Here is a 23,478-nt window from a genome sequence, read left to right as displayed (position 1 = left end):
AATAATTTTAGGTGAACGATGGAAGGTTTGATGGCTGTTTTGGCTACAGGTGCATTCCAATCGCCCTAGTAATTCTCTGCAAAGTGAACTAATTACATAAGGAATTCGGCCGATATGTATTAGCCACACTGGCAAAAACAAACAAACAAAAAAAAAACAATTATTCCACATAAAGTGGCCAGTATCAGCAGCCAGAACAGAAGCAGTGCCAAACTGGCTATTTAAAAGCTATACAGCTAACAGTAAAAAACAAACAAACAAACAAACAAACAAACAAAAACTTGTGCGTTTAGACCACTTTTTACTATGCTTTGAAGACCAAAAATGATACAACAATAAAAGCTGACAGTGCTGACTTGGACATTTCACTCCCTAAGTAATACACAAATAATTTTTTCCTTTATCAGTTAAATCCTAAGGGGTCAACAGGTTTACTTAAGTTGGACTATGGCTGCTTCTGAGAGCGCAACAGCAGTCCTATAGAAAACTGTGATGTATGTAAAAAAACAATGACCAGCATTCTTGGAATAAACTCACATGAATTCATGATATAGTAGGTTCAATAATTGCATCTGGAAAGTTTGTGGAGCACATAATCTGCACACATTGTCATGATTTGCTTTATGCAGAGATTTTAAATACATGTAACTGATTTGATAAGAAAAAAAAAACAAGACAAAAAAGAAACAAAGCTCACCATAATTGTTATGATGATGAATAAATTGTGTCACCAGAAATTGGTCAGCAGGATTGTTTACCTAATAACATCTGACAAGCGTCAAGCAGTACTGTGCCATAAGGCTGGCAAATCTGCTTTGATTATCCTAAAACCCTGACCCTAACCCGAATAGTAGACATCATCTGAAAACCTTAACTCTAACCCAAATTCAGATCTAAAAACTCTCATGAAAATCATCAAACCTTTAGAAAAATACAGGTGATGACACTGGAGTGAATCTCCTGGAGTAGCACAGAGAACTCACTCTCACCGATTTAATTGCTTGCTTTCCTGTATGTCTCCTGTTTTCTTTCCCTTTCATATGTCTGTCCTCCTGTCTCTTTTTCTCTCACTCTCACTAGCTGAAAACCCTCAGTATGAATTCATACAGTTCATTTCTCCAGACAGATCCTCCTCAAAAGATCCAGCTGGCTGGCTCACAGTTCGACACAACAAATCGGCCGCTGCGGTCTCCATCTCATCCAGGCTCATGTGGCATGCACTGGCGATCTCACGTTTTGCGAAGTCCACGAATTTTGGATCTTTGGCGTAAAGTCCCAATCCCTCAGATATGAGGATCTAATGAAGTATTTGAGTAAGACAACATAAAATAAGGCTCACATTCATGAGAATCACCAGAAAAAGTTTTAACACAGAGATAATTTTTTTCTATAGTTTAATTAAGTTATGCTAATTGAAGGTATCTAGACTAACAGTAAGTGCAGGGATGTGAAAAAATGTGAAAAATGTTCAAATCAATACAAAATCCTTTTTTTTTTTAAACAAAAAAACTTTAGAAAAAAACATTGATTTTTTAACCAAAATATCTTAATTTGTTTCTAAAAATATAACTTGCAACTTAATATATGTGTATAAAAAAATATGTGGTATAAAATACAAAAAGAAACAAGTGTAAGTGTACTACTACAATACTACTACTGCTACTACTACTACTACTACTACTACTGCTACTACTACTACTACTACTACTACTACTACTACTGCTACAATAATACTACTACAATAATAATACTACAGTTTGCAGCATGGTGCAGGTAAGTCATTCCCATCTCAATATCTAATCATTTTGAATGTGCATTAGACCTTCATTAGCTTGCGTTTGCATGTGTCCCTACCGACTCCACTAAGCTGTCGGCACTTCCTTTCTCCAAGTAGCCAGTGCCATGCTGGTTGGGCAGAGTCTGGCTATGATACAGCCACTGCTGCTGGGATGTGGGAGATCCCTCCAGACCTACATGCCACCTGGGCCGGGCAGAGGCCGGCAGGCTGGCGCTGGTGTTGAAATCGCCCCACATGGCTCTTGTGTCCCCTGCACCGTCCACCAGTATGAGAGGTGCATAAAGCGGGCAGCCTCGCTGTGCCGCCTGGTTGTTCGCCCACAAAGCTGACGATGCTGAAGACGCACTGCTGCGCCGTGATTTGTAATTGGTCTATGTGTTTGGTGGAGGGGAAGGAGGAGTGTTAGCATTAGCAGGGTTGTACTTTAGGGTTGGGACAATATATTGCAATATATTGTGATACGATATATGCATTTAAGATTATCGCAAAAATCCTCAATATCAAACTTTTTAACAGTGCTGTTTTCTCAACAGTGTGATCTTACTTATCACACAATGTCATTGTTGTTAGATCTTTTTTACTTGTTACCAGAAATAGACTCAAAGTAAAGCTATAGAGAGATAAAGAGTTACCCGTTCTCTTGCTCTGTAGGGAGGCGAGTTCTGGTGGTAGGTGCCAGGAATGGGTATGTTATCTACACTGTCCTGTCTCCTCAAACACTGAATCGTAAAATTTGGCTTCCGGCCTAACACAGTAAAGTTTATAAGGTGTGGAATGTGATTATCTGGTATTTAATTACATTAAGTGAATTTGTAATAAAAATGCAACATAAGGAGAAGTGAAGAGCACCTTCATCTGAAGGAGTAAGAGGAAGGACGCGACGTCTTGCTGTGTAGCTTTTACCATTTTGTCCGTTGCTATTGTAGCCATTGCTATTGTAGCCATTGATGCTGTAACCATTGCTACAGTAACCATTCTCAAAGTAACTGTTGCTTTGATAACTGTTCCCATTGTAGCCATTTGCAAGGTATGCATTCCCACTGTAGGCAAAGTGGGAGCTGCTTTGGTAAACACTGCTGTTAAGATTACGTGGCTGTGCTTGAGCTACGTCCCCACTAGTGCAACTGGGGACCGTAGAGGGAGCAGTTTGTCCAGGGGGAGAAGGTTCTAGATGTAAGTCTCTGTAGAAAAGAGGGTTTATATATAGTTGCTTAAAGAGAAGATTAAATTTTAACCCTTTTCCCTTTACAGTTCCAGTGAATTAGAAATATAATGAAAATATATGGTTTATATAGAGCTGCTTCTGTCATTGGTGGTTATAGTCAGAGAGGACAAATAACAACAGACACCTTTTACTCTGACACATATGAAGTCTGACAAATCATCTTTTGAAATGTCCAACTAGAGTTTTATCATACTCAGAGGGGAACACTGAGCAAAAACACACAATTACAAATTAAAAGGCTGATTCAGGAAGAACAAAAGACAACGTTCTACCTCTGTCGTTAAGTTCTGTCTCTTCACTAAATTCTTGTGACTGGTTTCTGTTCATTATGAACTGGTGGCACTCCTTTCTTCAGCTACAAAAGCTCTCATAACCATAACTTCCTCATTCATTCTCTCTCTCTCTCTCTCTCTCTCTCTCTCTCTCTCTCATTCATTCATTCTCTCTCTCTCTCTCTCTCATTCATTCATTCTCTCTCTCTCTCTCTCTCTCATTCATTCATTCTCTCTCTCTCTCTCTCTCTCTCTCTCTCTCTCTCATTCATTCATTCTCTCTCTCTCTCTCTCTCATTCATTCATTCTCTCTCTCTCTCTCTCTCTCATTCATTCATTCTCTCTCTCTCTCTCTCTCTCTCTCTTTCTCTCTCTCTCTCTCTCATTCATTCATTCTCTCTCTCTCTCTCTCTCTCATTCATTCATTCTCTCTCTCTCTCTCTCTCATTCATTCATTCTCTCTCTCTCTCTCTCTCATTCATTCATTCTCTCTCTCTCTCTCTCTCATTCATTCATTCTCTCTCTCTCTCTCTCTCTCTCTTTCTCTCTCTCTCTCTCATTCATTCATTCTCTCTCTCTCTCTCTCTCTCTCTCATTCATTCATTCTCTCTCTCTCTCTCTCTCTCTCTCTCTCTCATTCATTCATTCTCTCTCTCTCTCTCTCATTCATTCATTCTCTCTCTCTCTCTCTCTCATTCATTCATTCTCTCTCTCTCTCTCTCTCTCTTTCTCTCTCTCTCTCTCTCTCTCATTCATTCATTCTCTCTCTCTCTCTCTCTCTCATTCATTCATTCTCTCTCTCTCTCTCTCTCTCTCTCTCATTCATTCATTCTCTCTCTCTCTCTCTCTCATTCATTCATTCTCTCTCTCTCTCTCTCTCTCTTTCTCTCTCTCTCTCTCTCTCTCATTCATTCATTCTCTCTCTCTCTCTCTCTCTCTCATTCATTCATTCTCTCTCTCTCTCTCTCTCTCTCTCTCTCTCTCATTCATTCATTCTCTCTCTCTCTCTCTCTCTCATTCATTCATTCTCTCTCTCTCTCTCTCTCTCTCTCTCTCTCTCATTCATTCATTCTCTCTCTCTCTCTCTCTCTCTCTCTCTCTCTACATCTCCCTTTCGTGTCAATCTTTGATATTAGACATCTCTACCTGTCACATGATGGCTCATTTTTGATGGCTGGATCCAATTCTGCCATATTCGTTGGCTTTGCTCCTGCACCTCCTCCTCCTGCTCCTGCCTCTCCTCCTCCTGCTCCTGCACCTCCTCCTCCTGCTCCTGCACCTCCTCCTCCTGCACCTCCTCCTCCCATCCGCACCCATCCACTGTCTCCACCTCCGTGCTGGTTCCGTGGCGTCTGAGTGCTGGATGACCTAAAAGGCAGACGAGGGGCAAAGTCTCTTTCACCATTAAAAGAGAAAGAAGTCTGGAAAACATCAAGGGATATTCAATTCTGTAAAATATGGGTAAAAGCTTTAAATTTGATTCCATTGTTTTTTTGTTTTAAGATGTTTAACCTTGAAGGTTTATGAATAAGGATAATTGCTTAGGATTTTAAAATGAAATTAACTCTTGGAATTCCTTCACAAAAAAACATATGTCAGAATTCCACTAATAATGGCAGTGCTTGACAGCTTATGGGAAGGTTGTTTGTTTCACTGACAGCTAGCTCTGGGAAATATTTTACAAATTTTACAAATGAGTCATATGGCTAAATACCATTAAAAAAAAAAAAACTGTCAAGACAAAAAGAAAGAGATCAGGAACATTCATTTTGGACAGTCATTAGTCTTGCCCTACGTTTTCTAGAAAATACTGCTTCGTGAACTAATTTATTCGATAATCATTCACTGCTGTCTTTTTTATCGTAAAAATGTAAAATAAATAAATAAATAAATAAATAAATAAAAATGTTGATCCATTTCTGAATATAATGTTCAGTCCCAATCAGCATAACATAAATTAGTATAATCCAAGATATATTTTGTGAGCTGTATTTATAGCAGTGAATCCAGATATGAGTAGCAAGTAGTCCCTGATTTTACTCTTTGTGGTCCAAAACAAAAGATCCTTCAAGGTGAAATGTTACAGAAATGTTAAAAACTTGATGGATATCTTCCTGAATACACTACAAGTAATTCTATTCAAAGCAAAGAGTGACATCCTATTGGTCTGTCAGGTTTTGAATTCCCTATCCAAGTTACATGCGAAATGCTGAAGATTTTCAGTCTTAAGTTGCAGTCTAAACTGCCATAGGAACGTTTGCAGATCCAGCATCCACAGCAGTAACATTTGATTCTAACCAATACTGCAAGTAAATACAGCACTTTGGCATATGTAATACACAGTTCTGCCTAGGTACGTTAGATCAGCTGGCTTTGCCTTAAAAGGATTTAAAACTCTAATGTGTATGTGCCTCTGGGAGCATTGTATACACAGCCAGCTATTGTGAATTACATGAATTATAACAATATCTGGATAATAAAACATTACTATCCAGCAACAGAGCTCTCAGGTAAATATCAGAGCTTTAAAAAAATATATCACGCCAAAATTCTAATGTTGCCCCCAGTTGCATATACCTCCAGGTCACCTCTGGTTTTCAATAATTATTGGCAACATTAGCATTTTTCTGTGACATCTTCATCTAATTTACTTGCAAACAAACAAAGGTAATTAGTTAGCAGCATGTAATTTTTAAATGCTTGGCTCTAATCAGAGTGCCTTATTCATTTCTCTTTCTCTACCATGCTTGCCTTGGTCTGGATTTGAGTGCCCTCAGAGTGGCGAGTTTGGACTGACTGGCGGCCCACCTTCCGGGCAGGGAAGACAGCCTGTTAGGCTGCTCCACCACAACTCCATTGTGTGGGAGGGGTGAGGGAGGTGGGACACCCTCCAGGGCCTCTTCCAGCAGACTCCCGCTGGGGGCCCCGGGCAGGGACTCAATGCTCACGGAAACTTCGTGCAAGGGTAGGGGCGTGCCACTAGGGCTGGACAAGGCTGGGAGGCCATCGTCGAAGACGCTGTCGCGCTGCCAGTCAGGGGAATGGGAAAACTCTTGTCAAGGTAAGGAATGAGCAGAATATCATTATACATCTGATCATCATCATACTATGATTATGCTGATCTTGTCTACAGATATGACATATTTCCATTTATTATGCATCTAATGATCCATTTTGTCGAAATATGTTTTAATTCTTACGGCAGAGTAAAACAATGCAAGCACTGAAAGTCACCCTGAAGAACTCTTCCTCCTCAAAGATGTCACCCTCGAATTCCTCTTCATGGCCCTCCACCATTACCATGGCGAGCCGCACCTCCGGGGCCAGGTCCTGCAGAGTCCGCAGCCCGGCCTGGGCCAGCAGCACAGCGGGCATTGCAGGGTCACACAGAGACTGCTATATACAAGCCAGTTTCTCGCATGTAATTAGTATCCTCCAAATAAATGTTCAGCTTCAGTGAAGGCACCTTTGGGATCTCAGGGACATAGAGTGTCATGACAGTCAATGCGTGCTGGTGGATTAGCCTCAATCTATCACATTGGTATAAACTATATTACCGGATACACTCATTACACTTCAAAAACTCCACTCATGGATATCTGTGCACCTGAAGAGAAGCTGACTTATCCTTGCTCTTCTTCTTCTTCTCTTTCGACTTCCTCTTACGGTACTTCTTGAAGTAATCCTGGATAAGGAAACTGGCATAGAACTTTCCTGCCATCACCTCATTTCCTAAAAAAAAAATACAAGTGATGGCAAAACACAGACAGATGTAATGAATTAATCAGAGGCAAACCCTCACGTAACACCACATATGCCCACATAATGATATTTTGTATCCAGACCCAAGGGATTTCAGAGCATGGTGAAGATACTGAACTGGCACAGAGTGAGTAGTGCTGTTTGGTACCTGCAGGAGGTGGTATAACCTCATCTAAGATCTTAGATTTGGTGCGCTTCCAGATCTTCTTAATAATGGCTCTCAGCTCTTCATTTTCTTGATCAATTGGTCCTATGGGGGAAAAAAGAAAAACAAGAAGCCAAAAATCAATTAAGCGGTTCAAATACTGTCTAGGTGATTTGTCACTGATGTTCTACTTCAATGTTAAATGTGTTAGATTTCTGTTTGCCAGGTATTTGATATTTGTTTTATTGTCTTCTTACTGATTTGCAGTTGTGCATGTGCGTGTGTGTGCGTGCGTGCGTGCGTGTGTGTGTGTGGGTGGGTGGGTGGGTGTATATCCTGCTGTGTGTGCAAACCTTCAGTTTTAATCTTTAGCGAAGACCTGACGAGAGCAAACAAGGTAGCGTTGAAGGACACCGTCCCGTCGGCATGGAGGGGCATGTTCATAGCGACCAGCCTCTGCAGAGATTATGGGATGGAGAGAGAGGGAGTGAGAAGAAAACAAAGAGGGAGGGAGAGAGTTTTTAATAGGATTGCTGTAGTAAGAGGCACACAGACAGCCTCTGCTAAGATTTAGACAGTGCTGACTCGAGGCATCAGCTGATTTCTGCCTCTTTCTAGTATACAACCCCTTATTTTATATAGATATAAAACAGACAATATTTTATTTTCTATTTATTTATATTTTTATCCCAGTTTTCTCTCAGTGCTGGTCATCTCCAATTCCACCCACTAGCTAACTAATTTTCTTCCCATCACATGACGTCACCAAGCCAGTAGGGTGAAAACTAACACTTGCTTCCTCCAGCGCATGTGTAGCCAGCCACTGCATCTTTTCCAATTGCCACCAAATGCAATGGTGGCAGCTGGAAAACCCAACAGCAAAAACCCGAGGATGGGGCTAGTGCTTAAACCGCTGGGCCACTCAAGGGCCGCTATTATCCCCATTATAAAGCACAGTACAATTTTTTAGGGAGATCTAACATCTTGGCATTGTACTCTGCAGCATTTGGGCATAGTATTGTATTTAAGCAGACTTTGCTTACCCTACAGGCTACCCGGTGAGGACAGAGTTTGCCGAAACCCAAAGGTGGCTGAATTCTGCGTAACATAGTCACCACATCCAGGTGCTTGATTCTTCCTCTGCAACCCAAACATATGCAAAACATAGCAATCATGACTTTAAACTAACTACACCTTTACATGCATATATTTTCAAAAACATGGAATGGTTTGCCTACCATTTTGTTACACTGTTCCTGAAGTTAAATTATATGACTTGCAAACACAAACTGCCATGAGCTGCTCGGGGGTAACGTTAGTGTTTCGTGGCTTCTGACATGGACAGTGAAGAAGTTTCTCTTACGTGGCTTCAGGGTCATAATCGGACCAAACTCTCTTAAACTCGTCGAGATGGTGAGTGCCCAGCACTGTCCAGTCTCTGGTCAGGTACTCAAAGTTGTCCATGATGACAGCAATGAACAAGTTAATTATCTGAGGAGGCATGGATACACAGTCCAAATTAATTTAATTACATAACTAATTAATTACTTAATTGCCTAATTACTTAATTCACTCAATAATTGATTCACTGTGACGCAAATTTTTTCCTCCTCTTTTATAGTCTCTTTTTCCAAATCCATTTGTCTCTCCGTCTCTGTATCTCTTACTCTCATTCTCTTTCTCTCTCTCTCTCTCTCTCTCTCATTCTCTCTCTCTCTCTCATTCTCTCTCTCTCTCTCTCATTCTCTCTCTCTCTCTCTCATTCTCTCTCTCTCTCTCTCGCTCTCTCTCATTCTCTCTCATTCTCTCTCTCTCTCTCTTGTTCTCTCTCTCTCTCGTTCTCTCTCTCTCTCTCTCTCTCTCATTCTCTCTCTCTCTCTCGCTCTCTCTCTCTCATTCTCTCTCTCTCTCGCTCTCTCTCTCTCTCTCTCATTCTCTCTCTCATTCTCTCTCTCTCTCTCTCTCTCTCATTCTCTCCCTCTCTCTCTCTCTCTCTCTCTCTCTCTCTCTCTCTCTCTCTCACCAGGAAGGCACAGAGAGCAAAAAAGCTGATGAAGTAGAGGTAGGCCAGGTTGCTGCCGCAGCTGTACTCCTCTCCTGGCTCAAAGTCTGAGTCAGGGTCACACCGTCGCCCTGGCAACGCTGCTAACATGATCTCCTGCCACTGCTCTCCTGTGGCACATCTTAAGAAGAAAAAAAGAGAAGCGAATAAGAGAACTGAATTCTAACTCAGTCCAGTACAAAGTCATTTTAAAGTACAAAGTGACTTGTGCAAAGTGACTTAAACAACTACCAAAAGAAGTAACTATGGAAAGTAGTTTTAGAATGTCCTTCATGACTGTTTATGTACAAACTCATCATGTACTGAACAACACTGAGTCAAATTTGACAGTTTCAGCACCAAAACCTCTTCCAACCTGAAGAGCAGCAATACTGCCATGAAGAAGGTCTGAAAGTTGTTGTTGTGATTGAGCTCCGTGCTGTCATCTATAGCAACCTTCCCAAACGTCTGGCATTGATGCAGAAGGGAAAGGAGGCAGGGCATAAAGACTTTGCCCCAAAACACCTGGTGTGTGTTTGTGTGTGTGTATTAAAAATAAAAAGGAAAAATTTGGCATTCTTCAATGGGGGTGATGAGTGGTGGGAAGAAGACACCTGCATCCCGATGACACCGTAGATGAAAAAGATCATAGCGATAAGAAGACCAACATACGGCAAGGCCTGGGGGGGTGGAGGTGGACAGTAATTCAGTAAACCAGTAACAAAATAAATGCAGGTGGTAGTGGAGTTTTTTTTTTAACTACTTTAAGCATGTCACACCTGTAAGGACTTAACAAAGGTCCAGAGAAGAGTCCGAATGCCCTCCCCCTTACTGAGCAGCTTGACCAATCGCATGACTCGGAAGAGGCGGAAGAAGGTGATGGACACTTTGGCGTTCTCTCCATCCCCCTTCCCCTGTGAGAGCCGGAGCATAAGGAGACACAAATGAACACGAACAGTTACAAAAAAAAAACCAATAAACGAATTGCTAGAAAACCTAGTTATTTGTTATCTTCCTTTAACAAAGTTTTAATGCCTTTCTCACTGCAATATTTACAACAAAGTACAGAACATTAATCGGGGCTACATGTAATACCTCTACACAAACACAAATAACCCCTTAATATGTTCTGTATAGTAAAAAGAATATATCTGTGTGTGTGACGGGGCAAGCAAGGTCAGATGCTTGCGGATGTAGAGCGATGGATTTATTGTATAAAAATCATGGTGGGTGAACAAGCCAGGGACAAAATTAGAAAAGCATAGACAGGGGTAATCCAAATCATTAAGGTAAACAGTCTGAATCAAAAAACCAGAGAGCAAGAATAAGCCAAACTATTCCAAAAAGGGGCAGTCAAAAATCAGAAGACAGAAAAGCCAAAAAACAAAACTGATACACGAGAGAAATCAAGAAAAGAATGCTCGGTATGCACAGTGGATACTAGTGGCAATACTTCACAATACTGGGAAGTTCTAGGCAGGTTTACATACAGTTGAATGTAGAGAAACAGGCGATATCAATATTCCGGTGATGAGGATCTGAAGGGATGTGTATGATTGGTTGAGTCATTAGCTGGGTGACAAACAGCATGTTGGGTGTTGTAGTGTGCTTGGGGTTCGGCCAGCGTGACAATGTGAAGCCTGTCGATGGTGACGGAGGTCTCACGTGGCATCACAAGCTGTCTCACAACATATGCTCACCTCTCCATGGTTTCCTCCACCCTGAGAGAGCAACAGCAGGTTCCATCCAGAGACGTAGGCCAGAGAACGAGAGATATAAATACGGAACAGAACAGAACACAGGTGTGTGTGTGTGTGTGTGTGCGTGTGTGTGTGCGTGTGTGCGTATGTGTGCGTGTGTGTTTGTGCGTGTGAGTGTGTGTGTGTGTGTATGTGTGTGTATTTATATATAAAGGAAGAATCCAGTAGTCCACAGTTAGCTGTTTTGCCATAAAACAGTAACTTGGTATATTGTGTTTTGTTAGGTTAATATCACCTGCAATTATTCTGGTAATAGCAGGAAAGAAATACTCACACTAAACTCTGCGATCATAATGTCAACCAAACTCCCAACAACTATCAAAGCATCAAAAGAATTCCAGGCATCTATAAAATAGTGCTACACCAGAGAGAGAGAGAGAGAGAGAGAGAGAGAGAGAGAGGCAGGGAGAGAGGGAGGAAGACACAGGCAGGGAGAGAGCAAGGAAGAGAGAGAGAGAGAGGCAGGGAGAGAGAGAGAGAGAGAGAGAGAGAGAGAGAGAGAGAGAGAGAGAGAAAGATTACAAAGAAACAATTCACATCACTACAAGATTATGTGCTCTCAATCCCTAGCAATCAAGGTTGACCATTAAGCATGAATTTCAATCAATAAGGGTGACAGAAAAACCGGGGCAGCATGTCTTACGTATGGCCGCAAAGCGAACAGCTTGATGATCATCTCAATGGTGAAGAGCATGGTGAAGAGCATGTTCAGAATGTCCATGACAAAGTTAAAGAGCTTGGACTGCTCATGGTGCTGTTGGAGAAGTTTATCAGACATTTGTAATGTATATGTTTGATCATCCACTGCATGTGTGTGTGTGTGTGTGTGTGTGTGTGTGTGTATGTGTGTGTGTGCGCGTGTGTGCGTGTGTGTGCGTGTGTGCCTGTGTGTGTGTGTGTGTGTATGTGTGTGTGTGCCTGTGTGTGTGCGTGCGCTACGCACCTGTACAGCCAGTGTTAGTGTGTTCATCAGAATGAGAACAAACATGATGTATTCAAACTGGGAGGAGTTGACAATCTTCCAGAACTTCAACTGTGATGGGTTTTTGGGTATGTAGATCTTTATAGGCTGAGCTTTCAGGGCATAATAGACGCACTGTCTCTGGTGACGAAACACAGAAAAAGATAAAAGAGAAATCAGAGGAAAACTCTAAATATAAGCATGTCTGTAGATGTCATAACCCCTCTACAAGCTACGCTATAGACATCATATCAAGGTAGTTAAACCATACAGCTGAACGAAAGCAATTTATAATGTATGTTGTAATTGTGTATCTTTTGTGTTTCCAGGGGGGTATTTTGGCTCATTTTCACAGCTGCAGACTTGGTCCTCATAATACTGACTTGGTTTTTGTTCAGCTCGCAGTTTTTGAACTCAGCCTCCCCTTGCTCGCGGAACGTGATGATGACGAAACCTACAAAGATGTTCATCATGAAGAAGGCGATGATGATGATGTAGACAATGAAGAAGATGGAGATCTCTACGCGGTGGTTGTAGATAGGGCCTCTGTTCTGAGCGTTGGCATCGATGGCTTTATACAAAATTCTGCAGACAAGAACATTGTAGCACCAATGTATTTAGTCTAATGACCTCAAACTAAGACTATGTGATAAGTGTTTCTGTGATGACCCAATATGTACTACAAAGCACAATCAGAAACACTTGAAAAATATCTACATGCTGATTCCTTAAGTAGTGTTTCATGTTTTATATTTACATTACTTAATTTTTCAAATTTACATAACTTTTCAGGAACATTCTATCGAATATGTTATGAACATGTTATGTGTAAGAAGGGACTCACTTCATTAACTCAGGGGTTGGGTGAGTAGCTTTAAAGGCCTGTGAGTGTGATATGTGTGAACAGTGTATGAACTCACTGTGGCCAGCCTTCAAACGTGGAGACGGTGAAGAGTGCCAGCATACCCATCAGCACGTTGTCGAAGTTAAAATCGCTGTTCACCCACATCCTCTCCTTCACTATGGGATGGTTCATATCTCCATCCTTATACACCACGAACGTGCCCCTGCACAGCACACATCAGCAGTAACAAGTAAACAGTCCAGTGAGGAAGCGCGTGGGATGCAAGCCATATGAACACGCGCACGTACTTGCACTCTTCCGGTGTGTGCTTGGCCTCGTCGGTGCACCTGTAGAAACAGCCCTGGGGTGGCAGAGAGCAAGCAGCAGTCAAACATGCTGGCAGACAGTGGAAGCTTGCACTCGGCTCAGAAAAACGCTTACCTTAAAGAGCTGCACCCCGATGCAAGCGAACATGAACTGCAGCAGTGTGGTGACAATGAGGATGTTGCCGATGGTGCGGATGGCCACAAAAACGCACTGGATCACACTCTGGAGAGAGGAAACATGCATTTAGGAAACTTGGGTCGGAGCTTGGCTTTGGATGTATAGAGTGCATACGTATAGAGTGCATACTAGAGTGCATACAGTCCTAGAACACTGAGAGAATGAGAAGTAAATGAGAAGAAAATAAGAAGGAAAGGAGTCCTAGAACACTGAGAGAATGAGAAGTAAATGAGAAGAAAATGAGAAGAAAATGAGAAATGAGATGGGGTGCAGTAAACTGGAGTCTACCTTGAGTCCTTTTGCTCGGTTGATGGCTCGCAGGGGTCTGAGCACACGCAGCACCCTTAGAATCTTCACAACGGAGATGGCACTTGAACTACAGGAACACAGCAATGGGTCACCATACAGGAGGATGGATACAGCTAAAGCAGGTGGTGGTTGGTTGGATAGAGGATGGGTCAATTAATGGATGAATAAATGCATGAATTAAAGGGCAGATGAATGGATGCATGAGTGGATGGTTGGATGGATGGATGGAAGGATGGATGGATGAGTGGATCAATAGGTAGATAGATGAATGTGTAGCACTTACTTCAGAAAAAAGGAGGTGAGAGACACACTGACGACCAGCAGATCCAGGAGGTTGAAGGCGTTTCTGCAGAAGGAGCCTTGATGAAGAAATGCTCCGTAAACAGTCATCTACCACAAGACATGCACAAACATGTAACACTACTGTTGGAACATGATCACTGCATCTGTGCTGTTCTGAAAACCACAAAAAGCCTCAACACAGCCTAACTAAATAAATGACGACACTGACATGCTCATGAAACCAGGAATAATGATTGTGCACTTAGACACTAGTTTTACCTTCAGCATGATCTCGATGGTGAAGACAGTGGTGAAGACATAGTCCGCATAGCTCAGCATCTAGCATTAGGTAGCATGATGGGCATAGAAGAGTCTGATAACTGCCTTTATTCAAGTACATCCATACCACCGAAAAGCAAAGTGCAAAATGAGAGTATGGAAAAGTTATGAACTCCATTAACTCCATGTCTATGAAACTCCAGTAGTGGAGGATGAGTGTCAGAGTTCTGCTTCAAAACCTGATTTGAAAGCCTGGCAATTACAACTGGCGTGCAATAAGACTCTTTTATTACTTGAAACACGTGTGTAGGTGTCTGAGCCTTGTCTTGTACAAACTCTTGCCAACTTACAACATTCCGGACCGAATGAGTTTTGATGGGGTCTTCAGCAGCCAGGGAAAAACTACTGAGGACGATGAAGAGGAGGATGAAGTTGGTGAAATAAGGATTATAAATGAGGTTATGAAAGGCGACCCGGAGACTGGATGGGCATAGAATGGGTACAAGGTGAGGTCACTGATTTGATCAATCTTAATGTTAAAACGAATCATTTCTACATCAGCTACATCAGCGCTAAACATATTACGCCTATATCACTTACCAGTTTTTCTTTCCAAGGATGAAGAAGGAGCTGCCATCAGGAATAGGGACAATTTTCTCCTTGGGTTTAAAACTTTCCACTTTTATTGGCCTGGCACCTTAAGTGTGAAAATTAAAAGTTAAAATGTGAGCTTTAATTAGTAACGTAATTCACATTAATCATATGAATCATATCTGCTTACACTGCTTATAATGTATTATTTCATGCTGCAATGAATGAATTTATAAAAACATGGTAATGCATGGTAATGCGATGAATACATATGGTCATGGGTAATAATGCATACTATGTGCATGAATTCATATGTTAATGATGTAAATAGTCAAACAAATTTAAAATATTGATTTCTGTCCTATACATATTGCTGTACTTGACAGAATGGCAGTTCCACCAAATCAAAGGCCTTCTGCTTCAAAGGTGACAGATACATACTAGGCAAAATGTGATGATTTCAGTCATCACTTTATTTCATGTTCTCCCTTTTTTTCTATTTGAATGGTAGGAAGAATTGCAGTCCTGACACACACAGCCCCCGTCCTTCTTCTGACCCAGTCCTGTCCTGGTCTTGTGTTGGTTTTGATGTTTAAATTGTCTGATCTCCCTGCTGTCCAGCTGATATGTTTGTTTGGTTTTAAGTTTTTGCACAGTTGTGATGCCTTGCATAGGTAGTGTTAAAAAAACTGTGGTGGTTCAAAAACGTTGCTGCACATATTAGCTGCTGAATCCATAGCGTGTGTATACGTCAGTCAATCTGACGGTTTTCTGACCCAGCGTGCTATCTAGCCGCCCAACTTCACTACCTGGGACCATGAGGTAAATGGCTATTCAACACCAAAACATAGATGTACATAAATAGAATAGAATAAACATTCTCTGAGTAGCAAAATCTCAGGCGCAAAAATGATCTGTTCACGGAAGATCGCTGCCATTCAGAAAGCAAAGCTAAACTGAATTTACCTTCAAGTCCGTCAATAGCTCTCAACTCTTCATTTTCTTCCCAGTCATCAGAATCATTCTGGAGAGAAAGAGCGCACAACCAAAGTGTGATGGAAAAGTCACAGAAAAAGAGGTGAGGTGAGGGCAAAGGAAGAACGACAGAGCGAGAACATAAATAGTGATAAAAAGAACAAAATGAAGTTGCAAGACTATTCAAAAATATTATAAAAAAAACATATTCAAAAGAAACGCAAGAAAGTCACCAAATAAAATGAGCTGCTAACTTGTAACGGTTCACAGTCACCTATCTACGGCCGGCGAGGGGGCGAGCAAGAGAAAGACAGATAATTAAAGTGCCAGAGATAACAAGAGGTCTCACTCCATTATCTTCATCCTCCCTGTTGTCATCTTGCCACTCCTCTTCCTCTTGGACCTCTCTGTAAAACAAACCAGCATGAACAACTTAAACATGCCTCAATGTTGTACAGCTGCTTAAAAACAATCATTCTGAATATAGACGTAAAAACTGTTAAAAAATAATGCCAGGTATATATTGGACAACATCAAGAACATCATTCTTGGTTCCGGAGGTCTTAATGGTTCGGTGTAGTTTTGGCGCAGGCTGTGCATCACTCTGACATATCGACTGTGTGGTGGATTTGCATGCAGCAGAGCACTTACTCTTTTTTCTTCTTGCCATTTCCTGCCAAGTTGTCCACGGCAATAGCCAAGAAGACATTCAGCAGGATGTCTGGGCAGGAGTGAATGTCAAGGACACACACATACACACACACTCACACACACTCACTCACACACTCACACGGACGAGCACGCACACGCGCACATGCACACACACGCACACACGCACACACACACACACACACACATACACAGACACAAGCCAGCTGATTCTGCCTAGTTTCATAAATCCTTGACAGAGAAAGGAGTTGAGAATACATATGAAAGGATACAGTTACCACAGACAAAGAGAATAACAAAGTAGATGCAGACGATCATGTTGGGGAAAACAGGCCCACCGTATGCCATAATGCCGTCATACATGACTGAGTTCCAGTCCTCTCCTGTCAGAATCTGCAGCGAGACATTTCCAACTATTCAAATATAATATTCCTTAAAGGAATATGCCAGTGCTTTTCAACCTAGTCTTTATCTTTCAAATGTGTTGCATATGATGACCATGGATAACAATTTAGATATATTTCCTTGTATTCTGAAAAGGACAGAAAATCAATTTACCTGAAATACACCTATAATGGCAGATGTTGGACAGTTGTTGAGAGAGCTGTGATAATTAATCAAATTTCATCCGTGTGGAAGACAGAAATTAGGGGTCCTTTTTGATTATTGTAATCTTTTCCTGTATTCGTGGTTACTGCACTAAATGTCTATGAAAATGTTCCTGCAACATTACCATTGAGGTAGTGATTGGAAAATGGCCACATCACATGTCACAAGACCTAAGCAGTCAGCATTGGTGGGGCAAAGGTCGCAGTCACCTGGAAGCAGGTGAGCAGGGCAGAGGGGAAGGTGTCGAAGGTGCTCCTCTTCATCTGCGTGTCGTCGAAGTTGAACTTGCCACCAAACAGCTGCATGCCCAGCAGGGCGAAGATGATGAGGAAGAGGAAGAGCAGCAGCAGCAGCGAGCAAATGGCCTTCATCGAGTTCAGCAGAGAGCCAACCAGATCAGACAAAGCAGCCCAGTGTCTAAGGCCGAGAGAGGAGACAAGTGGAAAACAGGAATATGAATATGACCGAACACTTCAGTCCAAGAGGAGGCGTTGACATTCTCAAATGCAGAACGCATTTAGAACGTTTTCAGAAAATTTTCAGAACTTCACGCTGCTGTTTGCTTTGATAGCCTTACAGTTAACATTACCTAATGTTACCTAAACTTGATACTGACACGTCAAAGAGGCCACTTCGCAAATAAGTTCATATTTAGCTGAGCTACGCCGCCCTTGTGGAGTGAGAAGAACCAGCCAATCACGACTGGGTGGCGCCGGGCAGCGGATCGTTGGCTCACCGGGTGACTTTGAAGATGCGGAGCAAGCGAACACAGCGCAGCACGGAGATGCCGATGGGTGGGATCACGTCCAGCTCCACCAGCACGGTCTCCAGGATGCCGCTGCACACCACAAAGCAATCGAAGCGGTTGAACAGGGCTACGAAGTAGATTTGGAAGCCGAAGCTGTACATCTTCATCAGCATCTCCAGGGTGAACAAGGCCAGCAGAACCTTGTTGGCTCGCTCTGGGATGGAGAGACAGAAACGGGACGTTTCAGGCAGTTGGAGCCATTGTGGCCTTCCCATAAAGTTCCGAAAAATGCAAACGTCTCCCGTAGTTGTTCACACTACACAGATTCAAATCCTCTCAGTGGTAAGTCAACTGAAAACTGATGTGGACAAAACCTGAATGCCGAAAGAATGAGAGAAATATGCTTTTTTTTAACTCAAGCTTTTTTTACCTTCTAGAATACGTTTAGTGTCATTTTGATTGTAGTTATTTTAATTGTACTCCCTACAAATGTATAAAGCACACAGGCTAACTACCTTCAAGTGTACTAAACCAAAACATAACATTTTATTCTCAGCTCCTTTTCTACAAAAATGCTGCACCTTTGTCTGCACGAGCATGTATTTGTGTACGTTTGTGTGTTAACGTGTGTGTTACGAGGTTTGCATGCACCCTGGATGTCCGTGAGCCACTGTGGTTGGCCGTCATGCTCGGAGGCGCTTGCCGCCGTGTTGAGGAAGACGAGCAGCAGCACCAGCCAGTAAAAGTTGGTGGACTTCACAGCCACTCGGCAGTTCTTCCTGACGACCAGGTTCAGGTGGTACAGCTGCTCGCTGCACACGAGACGATGATGTCATGCCAAGTGCAGAGACCAGGTACGGCCCAACCGTAGCAGCTTGGAAGCCATACAAGAATTAAAAAGCTTAAAGACTGATTCTGGACTTACCAGAAACTTATGGTCATCAGCTTGGCCCTGAGTGGAGAGAATGAGATAAGGTTGTCAGAATTCAGCTCTTCAGTAGCGCACACAATATGTATAAAAGAACGTATAAAGTAATATGATTAATGAGTAATATTACTGTATCGTGTCGCAGCAGCCATTGTCGTCATCCAGAAAAGCTTCAAATTCCGAGTCTGAGTCTGATTCTGTAAAATGAGAGTGTCCAAAGTGTCCCTGTAAGTCGCTGTCGAAGACAAGCACAATTCCTGCGGAAGTGGCTCCTGTCTACAGTAGTACGAACAGGGAAGGCTCCCACAGTACCTCCGTCTTCACTGTGCTTATACCAGCCATATTTCTTCATCATCTTTTTCTTTGCCACCACAGCACCTTCAAATAAATGGCGTAGTTAATTAAAAAAGAGGCCTATCTATGGCTGTGTGTGTGTGTGTGTGTGTGTGTGTGTGTGTGTAGCGACTCAACGTTTATTGCCATCTTCATCCATGACCTCGGCCTCAATGAGCCAATCCATATAACCCACCATGTCCTCCTCCATCTGTTGTTTCTCCTGAGCCTTCTGGAGTTCACCCCGACACACAGCCTTTTCTCTCTCCTTAGAGAACTCACTGAGCGCACACACACACACACACACACACACACACACACACACACACACACACACACACACACAGAGATACACAAACACATACACACAAAGATGCAATTTCTTACAATGCTCCCAGAAAAATTCCACTTCCGTTTGAGGAGACCTAATTACTACACACTGATGATAACACGGCCAGTTATCCAAAAAGCAGACATTAAGTACATTAAGGTTCTCACCCACTCAACACACCCAATACGAGGTTTAGTACAAAGAAGGAGCCAAATATGACCAGAGACACGAAGTAAATCCAGGGCAGCTCATAGCCGATGGCATCGTTCATCTGAAGTGTTGAAGAGCAGAGTGAAAACAGACTCGTACAGGGAAACGGGTTGCGCAGTACGGAGGTGAAGAAAAAGGAGGTGAAGGAAAGCAGGAACGTGGACAAACAACCTAGAATCGTGTTTGGGTGACTCAAATTCAGAGTGAAAGAAGAGATGGAGAAGAAAGAGAAGGAGAGCTGGCTGAGGATGGAGGTGCTATACCCAGTACAACACTTCTGTCCACCCCTCCATGGTGATGCACTGGAAGACAGTAAGCATGGCAAAGAAGATGTTGTCGAAGTTGGTGATGCCGCCATTGGGGCCTTCCCAGCCGCCTCTGCACGCCGTGCCGTTGCCCACACACACGCGGCCGCTCCCTGCGAACGCGCACGGCGTTGGGTCGTCCTCCACGAACAGGTCTGACATGGCGGGGAAGCACAAGCCCATGCTGATTGCCATATGGAAAAGGTACGCATTTGCTGGCTGCCTACTGCCTGCTTCGGCTCTCACTGAACGCATGTGTCCCGATAAAGTACAGTGTCTCGTATATAAATATTGTCTTGTGTATGGATATGCATATTAGAATGAGAATAAAAGTGCTTGAAAAGACCATTACGGTTCTTTGTGTTATATTTATTCATAGAACATGCTCTGCATTCATTCTGGATAAAATACTTTTTTACTTTGTAAAACATGCGATTCAGGTATTTCACACATGTTTAAGACTTGAGCAAGTTTGCTTATGTGTGCAAACTTGTGTGTAAACGTGAATATGGAATCAAGACGTGTGTGTGTGTGTGTGTGTGTGTGTATTACTTGTCCCGACATAGTAGCATGTTTTGTGCATCCGGCCTATGAAGAGCTCCAAGCCAATGATGGCATAAATGATAATGACGAACATGACCAGGAGACCAATGTGGAAGAGTGGAACCATAGCCTTCATAATGGAGTTCAACACAATCTGTAGACCTACACACACACACACACACAGACATGCAATTATCATAAAGCTTAACAAATAATACGTGCATTATAGCAGCTTCAGCAACCAAACACAAACACACACACACACACACACACACACACACACACACACACACACACACAATTATCATAAAGCTTAACAATTAATATGTGCATTATAACAGCTTCAGCAACCAAACAGAAACACACACACACACACACACAATTATCATAAAGCTTAACAATTAATACGTGCATTATAACAGCTTCAGCAACCAAACACAAACACACACAAACACACACACACACACACACACACACACACACAATTATCATAAAGCTTAACAATTAATACGTGCATTATAACAGCTTCAGCAACCAAACACAAACACACACACACACACACACACACAATTATCATAAAGCTTAACAATTAATATGTGCATTATAACAGCTTCAGCAACCAAACACAAACACACACAAACACACACACACACACACACACACACACACACACACACACAATTATCATAAAGCTTAACAATTAATACGTGCATTATAACAGCTTCAGCAACCAAACACAAACACACACAAACACACACACACACACACACACACACACACACACACACACAATTATCATAAAGCTTAACAATTAATACGTGCATTATAACAGCTTCAGCAACCAAACACAAACACACACACACACACACACACACAATTATCATAAAGCTTAACAATTAATACGTGCATTATAACAGCTTCAGCAACCAAACAAAAACACACACACACACACACAAACACACACACACACACACACACACAATTATCATAAAACTTAATAATTAATACGTGCATTATAACAGTTTCAGCAACCAAACATAAACACACACACACACACACATCCACACACACACACACACACACACACACACACAAACACACACACACACACACACACACACACACACACACACACACACACACACACACACATACTTACTGGGTACACCAGAGACCAGGCGCAGAGGCCTGAGAACCCTGAAGGCTCTGAGAGCTTTGACGTCCAGGCCACCTGGTTTACCTGATGCATGATGTGCATCACCAGATTTAGGTTCACCCATCTCTGCCACCACACTGAACAGCCTGTTCTCACACACACACACACACACAACCTATTTATCCATCAGCATCGCCCATCCCTTGACCCAGCACAGATCTCCAGCGTGCTTGCATACACAAAGAACTGGACATATGAGAGACAAACCCAACGATGACGATGATGAAGTCCAGAAGGTTCCAGCCGCTGCGGATGTAGGCGCTAGGGTGCATGACCAGGCCGTAGGCCAGGATCTTCATAAAGGTCTCAATGGTGAAGATGACCAGAAAAATGTACTCTACTTGTTCCTGCAAAGAATAGGATAAGAACGTGAGAATGTGTTAAACACAGAGAGGGAAAGAGGGGATTTAAAGGTCTCATTATCAGTCACGTGAGCTTACTGAAAAAATGCAAAGGAAAACCTTTATTTTTGTCAATCACAGCTAAAATCTGAAATATTAATTACAGTAATTTGGCCTTTGTAGATGTACCGCAGTAAGACATGCCACAGTGTGTTCATACTGGAGTTTTTTCTCCTCATATATGTTCTTTCTCCTGTTCCCTAAGGCACACAGGCTGAGCTCATTAGCCCACTGCTCTGTTGACACAGGCGCTAAGAGGCTAGTGCAAAAGGCTGATGGGAGCTTTTAGCAAGCCATCAGCTTTATCTAAGGCTGACTACCTATGCTAAGTACACCAATTAACATCTAGGCCATCATCTTTAAAAGGTGTCAAATATTGCAAAAATTTACAATAATTTATCATTCTGTGATAAACTGAGGAATTGTTTTTTTAATTTTTCCTTTTTTTCTTCAGTGTCATGTGGTATGTGTGTGTGTGTGTGTGTGTGTGTGTGTGTGTGTGTGTGTGTGTGTGTGTGTGTGTGTGTGTGTGTGTGTGTGTGTGTGTGAAGGGAATCTCCAGACCTCACTCTTACACATGCAAGTCAAAAACTGAACCCTAACAGGATGTTGGCAAGTCTTATAATCCTGGTGGGAATGTATTAGAGATATTGTTTCTGATATCATTACTGTATTTCACAGGTCTGCAGAGGTTTCACCTGCATGTGCACTATTTAGAAATTTTACCCTAGAAAGGCAGTCTACAGGGGGTGAGGCTTTGGGTGAGATATACCTGCCATATAAACTCTGTCATGACATTGCACATAACTGCATTACCCCATAACTGCATAGCCTTGTAAAGTAAATCTGAGTCTGGAAAGTTCAGGGCAGTTACAGTACTGTGAGAACAATAGCCACTTTTAAATAGTGAAGATTTCACTCTCTTGCGAGTCAACTCTGTCGATGTGAATAAGATTAGTTAGATTTGTAAAATTAATGGTGCGTTTTAAATTGGAATCTTTACAGTGCATTTAGTCATTGATACTCACTCTGCCATATCAATCATCATTGTACTTTAACACTTTAGGGACTTACAGCATAATGCCTGATAGTTCAACAGCAGCCAACTTTGACACTTGCTGACAGATAAAGTAACATCAGTTGATGGAAACTTACCAGATTGTGATTAGTCGATGGAAACCTACCAGATTGTGATTAGTGGCATTAGAGTCGTCTTCAGGAAATGGTCTCGACACACCGAGGGCGACGCAGTTAGCAAATATGGCTAGCAAGATGAATATATCAAACGGCTTAAAGAATGAGGTTAAGGGTCAGACAGTTACAGATAATGGCAAAGTGAGGAGGGATAATAAGCAACAATGTGCGTTAAAGGCATCACAAACAGGAGAACAGTCTGCAGGTTTATAGCTGGCTCCATTCTGCCATTATAAAACCTGA

General features: G+C 42.2%; 1 protein-coding gene across 1 annotated transcript; it reads right to left on the bottom strand.

Annotated features, from left to right (window-relative positions):
* Window positions 1–293: 293 nt before the first annotated feature.
* On the bottom strand, window positions 294–21,939 carry cacna1fa (calcium channel, voltage-dependent, L type, alpha 1F subunit a). The gene is made up of 45 exons (XM_035536200.1): window positions 21,828–21,939; window positions 21,584–21,655; window positions 20,434–20,586; window positions 19,840–20,036; window positions 19,534–19,637; window positions 19,174–19,316; window positions 19,015–19,080; window positions 18,833–18,899; window positions 18,700–18,726; window positions 18,426–18,586; window positions 17,763–17,988; window positions 17,236–17,443; window positions 16,690–16,810; window positions 16,400–16,469; window positions 16,098–16,155; window positions 15,740–15,797; window positions 14,783–14,879; window positions 14,533–14,662; window positions 14,183–14,242; window positions 13,905–14,011; window positions 13,601–13,688; window positions 13,250–13,357; window positions 13,117–13,169; window positions 12,885–13,031; window positions 12,348–12,549; window positions 11,947–12,105; window positions 11,647–11,757; window positions 11,278–11,361; window positions 10,944–10,964; window positions 10,023–10,157; window positions 9,858–9,923; window positions 9,620–9,711; window positions 9,226–9,385; window positions 8,566–8,693; window positions 8,246–8,342; window positions 7,556–7,658; window positions 7,206–7,307; window positions 6,903–7,027; window positions 6,530–6,646; window positions 6,047–6,321; window positions 4,442–4,663; window positions 2,648–2,979; window positions 2,431–2,543; window positions 1,855–2,169; window positions 294–1,297 (listed from the first exon to the last, which is right to left on the bottom strand). The coding sequence occupies exons 1-45, from the start codon at window positions 21,937–21,939 to the stop codon at window positions 1,091–1,093; spliced, it is 5,799 nt and encodes a 1,932-aa protein (XP_035392093.1). The 3' UTR covers window positions 294–1,090.
* Between the last annotated feature and the right edge of the window lie 1,539 nt (window positions 21,940–23,478).

This window comes from Electrophorus electricus, chromosome 18 (assembly GCF_013358815.1).
Source record: "Electrophorus electricus isolate fEleEle1 chromosome 18, fEleEle1.pri, whole genome shotgun sequence".
NCBI lineage: Eukaryota > Metazoa > Chordata > Actinopteri > Gymnotiformes > Gymnotidae > Electrophorus > Electrophorus electricus.
This window is presented reverse-complemented; position numbering and strand designations above follow the sequence as displayed.